The sequence below is a fragment of the Miscanthus floridulus genome, chromosome 19 (genome assembly GCF_019320115.1).
Source record: "Miscanthus floridulus cultivar M001 chromosome 19, ASM1932011v1, whole genome shotgun sequence".
NCBI lineage: Eukaryota > Viridiplantae > Streptophyta > Magnoliopsida > Poales > Poaceae > Miscanthus > Miscanthus floridulus.
Genome location: NC_089598.1, coordinates 98948117 through 98965779, shown reverse-complemented (window position 1 = coordinate 98965779; position 17663 = coordinate 98948117). Strand labels below are relative to the sequence as shown.

Here is a 17663-nt window from a genome sequence, read left to right as displayed (position 1 = left end):
AGACTCGTATTTGAAAATCGATGATTAATATATAGAGACCCATATTTAAGAGACCCGTCTCTGTACGTTGTTAATGGTATATCTTAGATGTTGCCTTCTTAAAAGACCCACGAATGCAAATCTATTTACAAAGTCTGTTTTTTTTTGAACTATCTCTATAAATAGACTGTCTATCTCAAAAAATCACTAGTATTTTTGGACACAGTAATACTTTTCGATCGCTCCTATAAATGAAAAGAGCTATATTCTAAAATTGTGTTTTAGTAAAATGATGGTCGGTGGAAGCATATTGGCAAAAGTGAGGTTGTAGAAGTTGTAGTAGGCTCGAGGGCTACTGGTAAGTCAGCTAGGTCGTCGATAGAGAGAGCACTAGAGCAGCCAACACAGTACAGGGGAGACCTCTTCTTGACTTTTAACCATAGCCAGGCTATTGTGCACATGGGCTGCGATACGGGTCGTTGTTTCTTCAATGGTCTGCGACGATATGGATCTGCTCAGCTCAGTGTGTACGTACATTCAAGTTTCACTTTTCATGACGAAATCTGCATGTCCACGTCATATTGAATTTGACAAATGGAAGACAGTTTGAGAGGTGTTGGGCTTGGCTGCATGCTATTTCATTGCACCTAAGGCCAACCCCAACACGCCACTCTGGCTATTAGCTCCACGTCTGCCTGCTGCCTCCAGCTCACATGGATTGATGGCTCTGCAGATGGCAGTAGCGGACCCAAGATTTTTGCATAGGGTATGCGCCGCAAAAAAATTCTTATACAATTCGATAAACCATTTATAATTCGGTAAAACCATATTATAATTCGGTAAAACGACGTCAAATCTTAATATAAATTGTTCAAATGAAATACAAATACTTCGAAATATAACAATAGGAGACTTACAATATTACTCGTTTATCCGTCGCTTTCTCAATGACATGAATGTCTCCATTATATCATCTTCATTAACTTGGAAGAAAATATCCCGCTCAATAAATGTGACTAGACAATCATCCAAAACAGTATCACCTATCTGATTCCTTGACTTTGGTTTCACTATAACCAATGCAGAAAATACCCTTTCAACACTCGCAGTTGCCACTGGTAAAAGCAATATCAATTTAAGAAGCAAGTACACCATATCATACACTTTGTGCCTCTTTGTTTCAACAAGCTTAACTGAGAGATCAACAATGTTGTCTAGACCTTAGAAGCTAGCATCTTGTCGCATGTCATCAATATAATTATCAAGTTGCAATTCCAGTTTTAACAAATCATTGTTGAAGAAGTCCTTAGGATAAAATTCAGCCAATCTACGTACCTTCTATGCATCAAAAGAAGCAAAGGAGTTGGAAGAACTGAAGGCTGACATACAAGAGAGTAGCTCCATATTGATCTCATCAAACCGATTATCAAGCTCTTGACTAATTTGATCAATGACATCAATGTATACTTCTCTTCGAAAATGGTCATCATTTGTTTGATTTTGGGCATGAGCATACCGTGCTGATTTTCCATAAGACACATAAGCACTATCCATAGCAGGAACTTCAACACCATATTTAATACAAAAAGAAGTGACCTTCTGAAGAAAATTATCCCAACCATTAGACCTCAACTCCTGCATTCTGCTCTTTGCCACATTAACAAGTGAGATTGCATTAAGAATATCTTGATCCCTTCTCTGCAAGCACTCGGATAACTCATTTGTATATCAAAAAATAACATACATTAAGTGCACAAAGAAAACAAATTCAAAGGTTTCAAATGCTCCAAGCACAAAATATATCTTTGTCCAATCTTCCTTATATGCATTATCAGCACCAAGTTCAATGAGCACATCATGAATTGAGGAATATATAGTGATGATGCTACATATAGTTTTGTAATAAGAGCCCCACCGAGTGTCACCAGGCCTAGGCAAACCCATCTCTTGATTTAATCCACTCCCTGATTCAAGCTCACCACACTAGTGCTTTCTTGACATTCTCAAGCCTAGCATTTCGAAGCATATCATGACGCTTGCAATAAACCCCAACAATGTTCAACAAGATAGATACTTGATCAAAAAAAGTCTTGCAGTCAGTATTTCCTTTGGCAACAGCAACAAGAACTAGTTGGAGTTGATGTGCAAAGCAATGAATATAATAAGCGGAAGGTGATTCTTGCATGATTAAAGTTTTGAGCCCTTTAATATCTCCTTTCATATTGCTAGCCCCATCATAACCTTGACCTCTAATCTGCTGCATACTCAATCCATTACTAACAAGTAAAACTTCAATTGCTTTCTTAAGTGACAAAGAGGTAGTATCATCTACATGAACAACTCCAATAAAGTGCTCACATGGCCTTCCAAGTTTATCAACATAACGCAAGCAAAGAGCTATTTGTTCTTTATGTGATATATCACTAGACTCATCAGCTAAAATTGCATAGGGCTCATCACCAAGTTCCTCAATTATTTTCTTTCTAGTTTCTATGGCACAACAGTGAATAGTTTGCTTTTGTATCTTTGGGCTAGTCAAAGTGCAATTACCTGGTGCATTGTTCAAGACATACTTGTTCACTTCTTCTCTATTTCCTGCAAGAAACTTTAAAAGTTCAATGAAGTTGCCTCTGTTGCTAGACTCTTCACTTTTATCATGTCCACAGAATGCCAATCCTTGATGCAAAAGAAACTTGATACATCTAAGTGAATATGTCAATCTTTTCTTGTAAAGATGAAGCTCCTCCTCACTCCACTTGTCAATGTTATAATCAATTGCTACCTTGGGATTCATAAAACCAATGTACTTCTCTTGAGCTGCTTTATGTGCCCTAGAATCAGAATGTTTGAGAAGTGTTGTGTTTCCTATATTCCAATTATTCCATCCATCAACAATAAAAGTTTTTGACCCACTGCCCTTCTTGAACAAGTAGCATATGAAGCAAAATGCAGAATCCTTCTTGACACTATATTCAAGCCACTCATAATTATACAACCATTGTATACTGAATCGATGAGGTACACCTCCAATGTTTCGGTATGGAAAATCATGTATATAAGGTTTGCAAGCACCTTTAGTAATATATGCTCTACGAATTGCATCTTGATCATTAATAGGATAATCTTCAATGGACAGCCTTTCACCTGGATCATATGGTAGGCGATTGATGTCATACGTCGGCGGCTTTGATGCGGGCGGTGGCGGTGATGCTAGCGGGGGCGAGGGCAAATGATTTGCAATTTCTTCAACTTGTACTCTATCTTCTTCTTGATTCTGCTCTTCCACAATATTTTTATCCGGAGGTGGGTCAATAGCAGCCGCCTTCTTTGCTGCTTTCTGAAAAAGGGATCGAATGTCTCCGTTTCTTTTCATAATTCAAGACTTAAGAGTTCTAGAAAAAACACTCGCCAATTAGCAAAACTAACGATCGAAATAAAAAACCTGGAACTGAGGAAGCACGGGGATGGACGGGGAGTATCACCTGAGGAACTGAGGAAGGACTGGCGATTAGTCTTGTAGGCGATGGCCAGGCCAGGCAAAGCGATGGGCGATGATCTGCTGGTAGGGCGGCGGCGGGCGCGCTGGGCATGGCACCGAGCGGTCGAGCTGGGAGCCGGCGCTGGCGCACGTGAAGAGCAAGTAGTCTTGGACTCCTGGTACGACGCGTCGTAGTCTCGTAGATGAGGCCCGGGTCTAGCGCGTGCTTGCCTGCTTGGGCCGGATGTGGCCCGAGCCGTAGTCCATGGGCCCCGCGACCGAGTCACCGAGCCATCCCCGTTCATTAGTGGGCCGCCTTCCGCGTTGTTGTTTGATGGCGTGAGACGATCGGACAATCCGCGTTGTTGTTGTTTGATGGCCGATCGGATTGCCCGTGTTGTAGAAGGCCGGCATGATGTATGGTTGACGGGTGGCCCACAGGGTGGTCGGTGGACCACCCTGACCACCCACTAGGTCCGCCACTGGCAGATGGTCAGGTGTTCCCCAACGCTGCTTTTTTATTAGTAGCCCCATAGACCATGCAGGATCGGATAAAAAAATAGATGCTCTACACTTGTCATAGTAGCTTTGCAGAAGCTACATATGCTTGGGAAGAGAAGGTGGTCCATACTAAAAAAAGAAGAGGAAGAGAAAATAAAGGGCCTGTTCGGCAGGACTGAAAATACTATTCCGGCTGATTGTTGTGAGAGAAGAATACTGTTCTGACAGGACGTGAACATTGATTTCGTGAGTGACAGAGCCAGCCAGCCAGCCGGCAATCAGCCAGCCGAACGCGCCCAAAGGTGAGACATGATGAAAGAAAAAAGTTTCTTTGCAAATCATAAATAATGATAGTCTACATTGTGTGAATAGAGTTCACGTCGGGCTCATTAAGGACATGTACAGCAATGTTATGACTAGAGTTCGAACAAGCGATGGAGACACGGATGACTTCTCGATTAAGATAGGACTACATCAAGGGTCAGCTTTGAGCCCTTATTTATTTGCTTTAGTGATGGATGAGGTCACAAAGGACATACAAGGGGACATCCCTTGGTGTATGCTTTTCGCGGACGATGTAGTGCTAGTTGATGAAAGCCGGACAGGAGTGAATCAGAAACTGGTGTTATGGCGGGAGACTTTAGAGTCCAAAGATTTTAGACTTAGTAGAACTAAAACTGAGTATATGAGATGTGACTTCGGCACTACTACTCGGGAGGAGGAAGATGTTAGTTTGGAAGGTCAAGTAGTGCCTAGGAAGGATACCTTTCGATATTTAGGATCAATGCTACAGAGGGACGGGGATATTGATGAAGATGTTAGCCATAGAATCAAAGCAGGGTGGATGAAGTGGCGGCAAGCGTCTGGTGTCCTATGTGACAAAAGGGTACCACATAAGCTAAAAAGCAAGTTTTATAGGACGGCGATTAGACCTGCTATGTTGTATGGTGCAGAATGTTGGCCTACGAAAAGACGACATATTCAATAGCTAAGTGTCGCGGAAATGCGTATGTTGCGTTGGATTTGCGGTCATACAAGAAGGGATCGAGTTCGGAACGATGATATACGTGAGAGATTAGGGGTAGCACCAATTGAAGAAAAGCTTGTCCAACACCGGTTGAGATGGTTTGGACATGTGCAACGGAGACCTCCAGATGCACCGGTGCGTAGTGGAATCCTAAGTCAGGATAGTAACGTGAAGAGAGGCAGATGAAGACCGAAGTTGACTTGGGTAGAGGCAATAAAAGGAGACTTGAAAGGATGGAATATACACAAAGACTTAGCCTTAGATAGGAGTGCTTGGAAGACAGCTATTCACGTGCCTGAACCTTGATTGCTTCTGTTGGGTTTTAACTCTAGCCTACCCCAACTTGTTTGGGACTTAAAGGCTTTGTTGTTGTTGTTGTTGTTGTTGCATTGTGTGAATAGTAGTCTCAATATTTCTTATTCTATATAAATAACTTTATTTGTACTAGAACCACTAAAAATATTAACCTTTATTGATAGTGCCCTCGTAGCTTCCTGCAGAAGAACTAGGTGCCCAATCTGACAAAAGGCTGGAGCCATCGCTGGGTAAGCGTTGTGAAGACAGTGCTTGTTAGCTTGTGACGTGTTTTAGAGCCTGTTAGCTTGTGACGTGTTTTAGAGCCTGTTAGCTTGTGACATGTTTTCGCAGAAGGTGAGTGAGAAAGACTAAAAAGGTTCTGACAAAGGGGGTGTTCGGCTGGTCAGGTTACAGCTTGTTCTAGCTTATATCAACTTGTTTCAGCTTATTCTCTCTCACAAAATACTATTGAATCATCCAAAATCATCCAAAATCAGTCCAAACCTGACCAGACGTGTTTAAGTGTTGCCCTGGGATGGAATTAAGTTAGCCTCATGTGCTCTCTGTCAACATGGCATGTTACTTTAAGCTACACCATATGATATGATATGCCTACATTGCGCCTGCTCTAAGGCCTTGTTAGGATGTTATCGTATTCACCTTAATCCATGCGTGATAGATGGATTAAGGTGGAATTTAATTCAAGTTACACTCCAATCCACTCAAACACATATGGATTGATGTGAATACGATAACATCCAAACAAGACTTAAACTAATTTCCCTTTATTTTAGATATAATGTTTTTCCTGTTTTCTCCATTTTATGTCGTACCAATCCTATCCTATTCATATACATATTTTCCATTCATATATGTCTTTTCATTTCTTGACTCTAGACAAAACCAAAAACTTTTTATGCAATCCATACACCCTAAGTTTTAATTTTCCTTTGTTTTGGAATCCTATAGTTTTTAAATTTTGTTCTTTCTTCCTATATTTTTTTTCATTCTTATGTTTTACCTTCCTGTGTTCCAAACACGTTCTTAGTTTTTTTTTTTTACTTCCTTTCTTTCTCTTTCACTGTGAGGTTTCACTGCTTGAACACCGGTTCTCATTTCAGAATAAAAACATGGAACAAAATACAATAAAAATAGCCCAAACATAATTTTTGAAAAGGTTAAAGAATTTATGCTTTGTTCGAAAGTTCTGAAAAGCTGAAAAATAAATGGAAGTCATGCCGCTGGTAGACAGTGAGGCAGATTCACAGATACCTCCCACAATTGGTTCCACGACCCGGCCCACGAACACTTTTGTATGGGCTCAGGGTAGCCCAACCTCAACGTCATCAGCCCACCCACCTCGAGCTCTCACGACCCTCTCCGCACCGGCCAAACCACACCACGCCCCGCCCCATGCCCCATGCCCCTCCGCCTCCTCCCGCCGCCCCGCCGCGCCGCCGCGCCACTCCTCACCCCGACCGTCCCCCACCTCGCGCGCCTCCTCCTCGCCCATGCGCCGGACACCCCTCCGCTCCTCCTCGCGCTCCTCCCAGCCTGCTCGGCCCTCCTCACGCCGCTCCTCTCCCACCTCCTCCTCTCGCACTCGCCGCCGCTCCCGGCGCTCTCCCTGTACCGCCGCCTCCTGGCGCTCCGCCACTTCTCCGTGCCGGAGAGCTCCCTCCCGGTCCTGCTCCGCCTCCTCGCGCGCTCCCGCCGCCATGTCCACCTCTCGTTCCCGCTGCTCGAGTCCCTCCCGTCCACGCACCCGCACCTCCTCTCCACGCCCGCGCTCGCCGTCCTCCTCTCGACCGCGCTCTCCGCGTCCGCCCCCGGCGCGTCCTTCGACGCCGCCGTCACCTGCTTCGACTCCGCCGCCCGCGTCTGGGCGCGCGCTGGCAGGGCCTTCGGCGCCGCCGAGCTCAATGCGCTGCTCCGCGCCTTCTGTGCCCGCGGCCGCGTCGCCGAGGCCCGCGCGCTGTTCCACCGCTACTGCGACGCGTACCCGCCCGATACGCGCACGTTCAACACGCTGCTGCTCGGGTTCAAGGAGGCCGGACACGCCCACGCGCTGGACATATTCTACCATGACGCCGTGCTGCGGGGCTTCGTGCCGGACGCCGTATCGTACTGCGTGAGGATGGACGCTTACTGCAAGAAAGGCAGGTTCCTGGACGCCCTCGAGCTGCTTGAGGAAATGCGCAACAAGGGGGACTGCAAGCCCACGCTGCAGGTGTTCACCACATTGATATACGGAGCTGGGATTGTGAGGAGTGCGGCGAGGGCACGCCACCTATTTGATGAAATGGAGAAGTGTGGAGTCACTCCTGACCGCGGTGCTCATAATGCGCTCATGGGAGCTTATGTGAGGGGTAGGGATCTGCAGTCTGCCATGGCGGTGATGGGTGACATGGAGAGAGAGGGGATCGGTCTAGATGATGTTAGCTACAACACGATGCTTTGCGGGTTTCAGAGAGTTGGCGACTTGGAGGGGATCTGGAAAGTGTACAGTAAGATGGTTAGCTCAGGGTTTATGCCGAGGACCAGGACGACAATGCTGCTCATGAAGGTCTTCTGCGAGAATGGACGACCTGACCTTGGGCTAGAGCTGTGGGATTATCTGATGGGAAAGGGATGTGTACCTCACCGGCATGCATTGGACATTCTGGTTACCGGTTTATGCTGTAGAGGTGTGGTTTCTGAGGCGTACAGGTGTTTCAGGGAAATAATTGAGATGGGGATGGCACCAACAGACCGAGCATTTAGGGTTTTAGAAGGTTTTTTAAGGCGGACACGGGAATACAGGAAGGTTGAGGAGATTAGTCAAATGATGAAGGCTGCCCAGCTGGAGGGGCATCAGATTGAAGAAGAGGCTGCGTGAGCAGGAGAACTACTGCAGTTGCTTTTCCTTGATGAAATCATCAGATTGTGTTAACCGTTGTATGATGGCCTGTGATATCAAGGGTGCAATGCTGCAGTGGCCAAGCTTTTTACATCTGTGGATAACAGGGAATAAATGTGTATCTTGAAGCTGGCAATTTAAGAGTCCCAACATACCAGATACGGAGAAGCTCCTAACTATTGAGGGTTTTGGACCTGGCAAAGGGTTTATTGCTGGAAGTATGTTCAGCTCAAGAAACTGAAGTTTCAGTTCTGTGGAAAAAGCTTGGCCTTTGCCAAGAAGAGGCGCTTGAAATATGAAACCGATGCATTGGTATGATCCAGTGCAAAATGTAATGATTATACACTGAATTAACAACAGTTGGAACTTGGAAGTTTATTTCATTATCTTTCAGAGTTAAGGTTGTGAGTTCTATTTTTGTCAAACTCATGACTTCTGTTTTGTCGAGTCACAGAATTCTTGTACATAACAATTATAGTTTTCACGTTGCACATAGGAACCAGAACTATAAGGCTGAAATAGGAAATGTCACCAGAAAGTGTGTGTGTGTTTTGGGGTTGGGGTTGGGGTTGGGGGGGGGGGGGGGGGGGGGGGGGGGGGGGGGCGGCTGGGGGGGGAGGTTGATGTTGTACTTGGGAAGGTTGAGATAGAATTGTATGGTCATCAAACTGAAGAAGCTGTTTGAGCACTCTTGTGGTTGCTTTTCCTGAGGAAACGATGGCTTCTGATGTCAAGGGTGAAATGTAGCAATTGCCGAGCTTTATAGAACCCTAAAGAACAGGGAATGAATGGGTAGCTGACTGAAGCTGTCAATTGTGAGGAAGTGAAGGAGCTCCTATTTTCAGTTGTGCGGAAAAAGCTTTGCCTTTGTCTAGACAAGCCACTTCAAATTTAAAATTGATGTGAACCACTGTCAAATGTAATTGATGATTAGTCATTGATTTAATAACTGTGGGAATAATATCTTTTATATACTTGAAAGGGTTGTAAGCTTTGCTCTGTCCAACTAAAAGATCTTTTTTTTTGTGAAGTCAGAGAATTCTTGCATGACAATCTGTATTGGTCATCAGTTCGTTGATTCATTGCAACGACAGAAATATAAGACTGAACACTGGACATTCACCAGAAAGCCGAGTTTCGTTGTGATCATTGATGCACAAATGAACTCTCGCGTTTCTATTCTGTGAGCTGAACAGCCAAGATGGAAGGTATTTTTTCCCTCAGTTTTTGTGTCACAGCTACTCTTACTGTCATTACACCAGCTGCAGGTCCACTGATCCGGATCTTGACGATATACCCATCAATCTGAAGAAGCTCGAGGCTTCCACCTCCGGTGCCGGAGAGGTACGGTCTGATCTCATCAAGCACCTGCACGAACAGACAGTCCTCAGAATCACAGTTTTATCACGATCATCTGCAGCAGCAGAGCACAGCTTTTTAATTTGCAGGCTTGCGTCCAATCGAGAGCTGACCTTCTCGACGTTGTCGGCGGTGAGGTCGAGGCCGGTCTCTGTGTCGACGATCTGCTCGACCTCGAGGATGTCGGGGATCTTGTCGCGGAGGCGCGTCTCGATGCCCATCTTGAGCGTCATGGTGGAGCTGGGGCAGGAGCCGCACGCCCCCTGCAGCTTGAGCACGACGACGAGGCCGTCGATCTCGTGCAGCACCACGTTGCCGCCGTCCGCCATCAGGCTCGGCCGCACCTCGTCCAGCACCTTCTCCACGTTCTCCTCCGTCAGCGGAAGCACGCGCACGGCCCACCCTGCAGCAGGTTACACACACGCATACACTGATCGTTCAGACTTGCACCTTGTTGAATGCTGTGACTATGATTTTGCAGAAGAAAAAAAGAGGAAAAAACTGTGACGAACAGACCTGCTCGGTGTCGTCGGTGGTCGGGCGTCGTCTGCAGCGACGTGTGGCTGAAGCTGAGCCGGCCATGGGCGAGGGAGCTTGGAGAACTCTGTGGAGAGAATCACGGGCAGGTCAGTGGCGGAGGCAGCCAAAAGGAAGAATGGGTGAGGATAAGGCTGGCGGCGATCGAGGTGAGGTTACCTTGCCGCGGAGGGTGGCTGCGAGGGGGGAGCTGCAGGTGGCCGCGGCCGCCGCTTGCCGGAGACAGAGCCTCATCTGAATCTCTGCCGATCTTTTTTCAGCAGCCAAAGAGATGAGGGGAGTTGGTTGTCCGTTGCTGATTCATTCGTTTCCTGGAGGATGTGGTTCGCCGTCGCCGAGGCCTTGTTGGGCTGAAACTTTTGAGCATACGGATCCACTGTCCAGAGCCCATGGCCCACTATTACTTTATTTTTTGACGGAGGTAAACTCTACATTTACGGAAGGAAAAAGTCACCTTACCTCCTCAACTTTCGCAAAAGTCTGTTTTTTCTTCCTGAACTTCAAAACCAGGCAAAACTCCTTCCTCAACTTTTAAAACCTTTCATCTTACCTCACTAACCCTGTTATAAGCAGTTTTGAAGGCGGTTTTATCTTTTTCTTTTTTATTTATTTCGGTTGAATCTTTGAAAAATCATAGTAAATCATAGAAAAATCATAAAATAGAAAATCCAACTTTTTTTTTTGACTACAATGAGTAGATCTACATAGTGAACATATAATATGGTATGCTTAAGTATAAAGTTTTTGCTATAACTTTAGATCTATGCTTTTATGTAATTAATTAGAATAATTCATAGCTGCAGTTTCTATAGTCTAATTGTGATGAAATTTTTATGTGAGCTAATTATTGTATGATTGAACTGTAGTAAAAATTTCATACTCATTGGATCATGTATAGCTTAGTTATATATTTATTTATATTTAATAAGCATAAACCTAAATAAAATCTATAACTAAGTTATACATGATCCAATGAGTATAAAATTTTTACTATAATTTAAGCATACAATAATTAGTCCACCATAAAAATTTTACCACAATTGGACCACAGAAACTACAGCTATGAATTATTCTATTTAATTATAGAAAAGCATAGATCTAAAGACACAGTAAAAATTTTGTACTAAAGCATGCCATATTATATGTTCACTGTGTAGATCTACTTATGTGGAGTCCAACAAAATTGAATTTTCTATTTTATGATTTTTCTATGATTTATTAAGATTTTTCAAAGATTTAGCTAAAATAAATAAATAAAAAAGATAAAGATAAAATCGCATTCAAAAGTGCTTATAACAGGGCCAGGGAGGTAAGATGGACAGTTTTAAAAGTTGAGGGAGATGTTTTGTCCTGTTTTGAAGTTCGGGAAGAAAAAACCGAACTTTCGCGAAAGTTGAGGAGGTAAGGTTCATCTTTTTTCTTTATAGAAAGCAACCAGGGCCCACTATTAGTGCCAACCCAGTCCATTCTTAACGATTGCAACCTGGCTAAGAAAAAGTCAGGGTTTTTTGGGCTGTTTTTAACGATTGAACTGGCCCTTTCTGGGCTCCAAAGGCCAGCTGAACTCGCCGACAATTGGCTTTGAACTGGCCCCGGGGGTCTCCCCTCCTACGTCACCATAGTCCGCAGTACCATCGCTTAAGTAAAGTCTTCGCCGCCGCCGCCGCCGCCGCCGCGTCCTCTCACCGCCGCCGTCGCCGACTAACCCGATTCCCCTGTTACCCTCTACCATCACATCTGTTCCTCTTGGGGCGCCAACCCCAGCGACCGCTTGTTACCCGATCCCCATGATCGGGCGTGACTATCTGGACCCCTCTCGCAATTCGCCGGAGGACGCGACGGGGAACTTCTGGCCACGGCAGGGGTAACTGAGTAAGGTGCGTACCACCGTGGTGGTCTAGCGCTTTCCGTTTCCTGGTTAATTGTTGACATGCTTGTTTCACTCAGGTCCTTGGATATGGTTTATGCCGAGCTCTGATGTCAATGTTACGCGGGGAAGATCGTATTTTTGCCAGTGGCGCAACAGGATCGGATCCCAAACGACGAAATCACAGGGATCCTGTAGCAAAAATTGGATCTTTGGACAATTTTGGATCCCAAGTGACTGAATAAATAGGATCCTAGCAGAAGATGTATGCAACCCATATCTTTGGACAATTTCTGATCCGAAGCGGCTGAATAACTGGGATCCTCTAGCAGAAGTTGTATACTGCCCATTTTGATATTTCCACAGTTCTTGGATCCAGACTGTTGTATACTGCCCATTTTGATATATATCAGTTGGACGGGGGTTCACCACACACAAGTGGACGAGGGTTCACCACACCTCATCATCCAAGTATTTCATCAGTTGTAAAAGAAGCTACATCAGACTCCAACATTTTTGGTGTCATGTCACGGGGGCTGCCGGAGGACGTCTTGATGAAGATATTTGCAACTCTTGAGGTTCCTGACCTTGTCCGTGCAGGCTCTGTCTGCTCCTCTTGGCTCCATGCCTACAATTGCCTTCGGAAACTTGGGGCTAGTATTCAGCCACAAACACCAAGCCTCATATACACCAATAAGTCTTCAGGTGCAAGCGCTGCAGGTTTCTACAGCCTCGTGGAGAACAAGCCATACACATTTACTCTCCCAGACCCTCCTATCCGTAGCAGGTACCTGATTGGCTCTGCCTACAGTTGGGTTGTCACCGCTGACGAGAGGTCTGAGCTTCACCTTGTCAACCCCATCACTCGTGACCAGATTGCCCTCCCTTCCGTCACCACCATTGAGCAGGTGAAAGCCATCTATGACAGCAACGGTGCTATTCACATGTACAAGTACTCAAGGTACACCGGGACCCACGGTGAACTCGACCCACCATCAGTCTTGCGCCTTGACAAGCTGCGGGACTATATATTTCACAAGGCATTTTTGTCCTCTGATCCGTCCACAGGAAACTACATTGTAGTGCTCATCCATCACCCATACTGGCAGATTTCATTTGCAAGAGGCGGGGATGAACACTGGACTTGGTTGCCATATCATTCTTGCTATACAGATTGTGCTTTCAAGGATGAGCTATTGTATGCATTGTTAGTTGATGGAGGAATCCATGCATACAATCTATATGACCCTGCAGTAAAACCACGAGTTGTCATGGAGGGGCTTAAGGGCTGCCTCCCTCCTAAAGTGTACATTGCTCAAGCTCCATGCGGAGATCTGCTGCAAATTTGGAAGGTGAGTGAATATTCTGATCAGGAGGTTGAAGATGTTTCTGAACCTGATTTAGACGCACCAGATGATGATGAATATTTCTCAGTATCAGAAGATGAATCAGAATCTGAGGTAGACACTGTGCCATATAGACACCATACCACTGTGTTCAAAGTATATAGAGTGAACTTGACAGCAATGAAGCTTGTGGAGATAAGTTGCTTGGGTGACAACATACTATTTCTCAAAGTTCAAAAAGGCGACGCCTTAGGCGCGCCTAGTTGCTAGTCGATGGGTTCCCGCTTGGCCTATGGGGGTAGGCGGACATCCAGGCGCAAGGCGGCGATTCGGCGGGCTAGGCGGCGCGGAGGCGCGAACGCGTGGAAAATTGCCGCAGCGGGAGATCGCCGGTGGGGGAGGAGGAGCTGCGAGCAGCGGCGGGCGCGGGCGGTGGCGGGCGCGCACTAGAGCAGAGAGAGAGATGCCGGAGAGGAGAGGAAGAGGAATCGGTGGTGGCGGCGGCTGATGCGGGAGGAAGCGGATGCGGCTTGCGGCGTCGAGAGGATGCGGGAGACCGAGATGCGGCGTCGTGCGGGAGGCGAGTAGATGGATAAGGTTGGAGACCTGGAGTGGGATATGGATGGAATAGTGGGCTGGACTGTTGCCTCTTGGGCCTTTCTATCTCTCTAAGCCAGCCTTTCTATCTATCTAAGCCCACTATTCAGCTGTTTATTTTTTCTTTTAGAATATAAATATATGTATATTAGTATATATACAAAACGCCTAGAAAAACGCCTTGGAACGCCTAGGCTGGCCTAGGCGCTAGGCTAAGGGTCAGCGTCTAGAAAGCGCCTAGCGCCTTCTTGAACTTTGCTTATTTCTTGGGCTTAACCAATCAATTTGTCTATGTGCCAAAGAATATCTGCAGTTGAAGGGGAATCATGTCTACTTTACTGATGATGATGAGCACGTCATATGGATTTAAGAATAAAGGCCGTAAAATGGGAGTTTTTAACTTGGGTAATAAAATTAGCGAGAAAATTGTTTCTCCTCGGATTTGGTCCAACTGGCCAGCCCCCATCTGGATAGTACCAAATCCTAGAAAGATGAATTCGGCGTTCCTCAGGTGCCAGATCTTGTCCTCCTATAAATAAAATATTAATCTTGTACCTTCATATTATCATGCAACTTCAAACCATAGAGTATTGTGAAGAGCATATGAGAATATGTTTGTTGCTTGCTGCAAAAGGATTACCACTATCGGGCTCATCATAACTCTTCATCTTTCATATTTATAATTCTGCTGTGCTAGGAATCAGCCATAGTTCCCCAGTGGTATTGCGGAAATAGTTTCACTGTTCTGTGTATTTCTTTTTGAGGACCTAGTTCTTTTGGAACAACATTTTTGGATCAGTGACTGGAAAAATCTATAGTGAATGGGGGTATTTGTTGGATGCTTGTTTGTTACATTAATAATGGTGTATGAGTTACTTTTAGTGTGAGTTGATGTTAATGGGAATCTTTGACAGCACAAGCATTTATTTCCTCAAATTCCACCCATGACTCAGTCTGGATATGTGAATTGATGCTGTATTTCAGAGCAGAGAGATAATTTTGCCCTTTTCGTGTATTTGATTGAACTGGGGGTTGATAACTTTGAGTCAAATCATATGAAAATTCAGATAACTCTGTACATAATGTACCTATATTTGAAAATTTTCCCCAAGGAAATTGGTATTTTTGTGTGGGTGGTCATAAAGCACATTTGATGGCCCTCTCGTTGCTGATTCAGAAGTTATTTGATCGCTGTACGTGAGCATCATTTCGCCATATCACAGCAAAGAGTTGTGCATCTAAGATTTGGTTGTATCATAAGTCTATGCTTAGATAATAATGTTCGCACTTGCTGTTTGAACTGTCGCTGTTAACTGTTATTATTCTTGCAGAACTGTAATTTTGCTGCTCTATACTTTGTACACGATCAACGGATCTGTTGAATGATGGCTGTTTTTGCTGAATACCTGATTTGCTGATTCTGCAATGTTGAACCTTGGATCTGTGAAACTTATGTCCCTATGGCTGTTCTGCCTTTCTATGCTAGTCTTGGTAAGCTCTGAGTACATGAATTGGCTAATGACTTCAAACGTCGTAAGCATGCAACATGAAGTTATGGGGTTCAAATATAAAAGTTGATCCTAACAAGGTGGAAACAAACATGGTATGACTTTGCTCTATAGTCTATACTCAATCTGGTTTGAGTGCATAATTCTTCCTTGTTTATCTTCTGGCAATTCTAGAGAATCCTTCTCCTGGTGCTGCTGCTACATTTACATGAGATGCAGCAAATGGCTATAGCATATTGCTGCTACTCTGACACCAGATGCTGGTCAGCCATCTTATTCTAATCCTGAGTCAACCATACAATATGATACAAATTTCACAGAAATAAAAGACTATATCCCATTTGTTTCTTTAAAAGAAAACTCCATCTCGATGCCGGTTGCTGATCCTCTAGCTAGAGCCTGCAGGTACACGAACAGGCAGGCCGGCCGGTAGCTGGAACTGGAAGTTTCCATGTCCCCCCTAGTGTTTATCATCTCTTAATCCCATTTGTACTTTGTGTATCGCATCAACTGTCGGTTCGACTGTTCTCGGCTTTCGCAAGCTTCCCTTTCATAAGCGAACAATACTGTTTCTGATTAATATGAGGGTGCCAGATTGGAGCCTTATAGTCTCGATGGAAAATGAAATAGTTATGTTTCATTTCACTTTCTTGAAATTATCATTCTTTACTTTTGAAGAAGGGAAATCTATGCATGTTTATCATGAGAACCCTGGGGGCGATATTAAAGGCAAATTGCACGCCAGGCACATATCCTACTTGCATATACCAGCATTACATATTAATAGTATTCTGATTGAGAGCAACTACTTGCATCTGTTAGCTAGTTGTGATCCGAGAATAAATTGCAGGTTTTGCTGTTTGGATTCTGTAGTAAGCAGCAACATTCTAAATTCAGGAACCTAATTGTTGTTACCAAGAATATCATACAGTGAGAAATTTAGTCTTCTAGAAGTAATGTATTCTGGATTACGCTAGTGCAAAAAGATTAATTCTGATGCACGCCAATACTGAAATTTGTAAATGTGATAAAAAAATTCTGTATTAACCCTGTTGGTCTTCATCTGAATCTCTGCCGATCCTTTTTTTTCGCCCCCGTTCGTCGCGAGGCAAGGAGTTCGTTCTCCGTTGCTGATTCATTCGTTTCCTCTTTCTGGATGTGGTTCGCCGTCGCCGAGGCCTTGTTGGGCTGAAACTTTTGAGTATGCAGATCCACGGTCCAGAGCCCATGGCCCACTATTACTTTTTTTGGACGGAGGTAAACCTCTGCTATTCTTAACCATTATTACTGCCAGCCCATCCTATTCTTAATCATAAAGGAAATTTTCGGGCTGTTTTAAACGATTCGACTGGTCCTTTCTGGGCTCCAAAGGCCAGCTGAACTCGCCGACAATTGGCTTGGACTGTGGATTGTGCTATCTGCTATGTGCAGATTTCGATTGTAGAATGAGGACGACGATGATTACGTAGGATCGCGTTAAACCAGTATGGGCATAGACTGATTTATTAAAGAGAAGTAGGTCCCCGTCCATGCAAACTGTCGTAAAACATAAAGGAAAAGAGAAGGAAAGATCCTAATCTTAGTCAGTATATACGTAGGCTCTTATCAAACTCTTAAGTCTAGGTAGGACTATATATATACACAGGAACTCTATGTTGTAATTACTAATATTTAGAGAAATAAAGAATAGTCTCCCAATCTTGTGACTATTTGTTTTCTACTTTCATCTATTGTGTTGATCATGAGAGACAAAGAGGGGAATGTCCTAACCGCTGACAACATGTTTTATAAAACGTTATCAGCACGACAAGCTCTACGTCGACACTCATGCCAACGTCCCTGCCGTGACTACTTTGACGACATCGACGTCCCCCGACGTTATTAGCGAAACGGATCTGCTACCTCTACCTGCTGTTAATCTGCACTGCATCAGTATGTGCTGTCGCCGTCAAGCAGACAATTCTACGACAATGATAAACGCCCTACGCGGTATGTATCTACTAACCACTGCCCTACGCGGCACGTGAAGTAGATCAACTGGCATCATTGATCAATTGAAGTATGAATAATTACCTGATTAAATTAGCATCGCACAAAGTATAAAAGTACTTGTGTTTTTGCTTTTTAATCTACTACCGCAATTCGGCCACAAAAAACACGTACGCATCTTGTTTCTTGGATTGTAACGTGAAGGCCGACACCAGCATGAAGCTGTATATACGTATATGAATCCTGTACGATGGGACAAATTCATGTCACCACCGGCCA

General features: G+C 44.6%; 4 protein-coding genes across 7 annotated transcripts; 2 read left to right on the top strand and 2 right to left on the bottom strand.

Moving 5' to 3' along the window:
• Nucleotides 1-900: 900 nt before the first annotated feature.
• Nucleotides 901-3724, bottom strand: LOC136526469 (uncharacterized). Its single transcript, XM_066519129.1, has 6 exons — nucleotides 3689-3724; nucleotides 2530-3316; nucleotides 2221-2307; nucleotides 2054-2106; nucleotides 1368-1677; nucleotides 901-1094 (listed from the first exon to the last, which is right to left on the bottom strand). The coding sequence occupies exons 1-6, from the start codon at nucleotides 3722-3724 to the stop codon at nucleotides 901-903; spliced, it is 1467 nt and encodes a 488-aa protein (XP_066375226.1).
• A 2978-nt stretch (nucleotides 3725-6702) lies between these two features.
• On the top strand, nucleotides 6703-9241 carry LOC136526468 (pentatricopeptide repeat-containing protein At3g61360-like). The gene is made up of 2 exons (XM_066519128.1): nucleotides 6703-8493; nucleotides 9213-9241. The coding sequence occupies exon 1, from the start codon at nucleotides 6703-6705 to the stop codon at nucleotides 8158-8160; it is 1458 nt and encodes a 485-aa protein (XP_066375225.1). The 3' UTR covers nucleotides 8161-8493; nucleotides 9213-9241.
• A 70-nt stretch (nucleotides 9242-9311) lies between these two features.
• Nucleotides 9312-10422, bottom strand: LOC136528178 (nifU-like protein 3, chloroplastic). Its single transcript, XM_066521106.1, has 4 exons — nucleotides 10237-10422; nucleotides 10057-10144; nucleotides 9654-9943; nucleotides 9312-9549 (listed from the first exon to the last, which is right to left on the bottom strand). The coding sequence occupies exons 1-4, from the start codon at nucleotides 10309-10311 to the stop codon at nucleotides 9358-9360; spliced, it is 645 nt and encodes a 214-aa protein (XP_066377203.1). The 5' UTR covers nucleotides 10312-10422; the 3' UTR covers nucleotides 9312-9357.
• Nucleotides 10423-11586: 1164 nt separating this feature from the next.
• LOC136527946 (F-box protein KIB4-like) lies at nucleotides 11587-16003 on the top strand. Of its 4 annotated transcripts, none has more exons than XR_010776947.1 (3): nucleotides 11587-11954; nucleotides 12025-14398; nucleotides 15219-16003. XR_010776947.1 is itself a non-coding variant. In XM_066520814.1 (3 exons), exons 2-3 carry the CDS (start codon nucleotides 12469-12471, stop codon nucleotides 15267-15269), a joined length of 879 nt encoding a protein of 292 aa, XP_066376911.1. In that variant the 5' UTR covers nucleotides 11587-11954; nucleotides 12025-12468; the 3' UTR covers nucleotides 15270-16003. The 4 variants fall into 4 exon arrangements, 3 of the variants coding, with proteins under 3 accessions (XP_066376911.1, XP_066376910.1, XP_066376909.1); XM_066520814.1 differs by having other exon boundaries at nucleotides 12025-13296; XM_066520813.1 differs by having other exon boundaries at nucleotides 12025-13404.
• Nucleotides 16004-17663: the final 1660 nt, after the last annotated feature.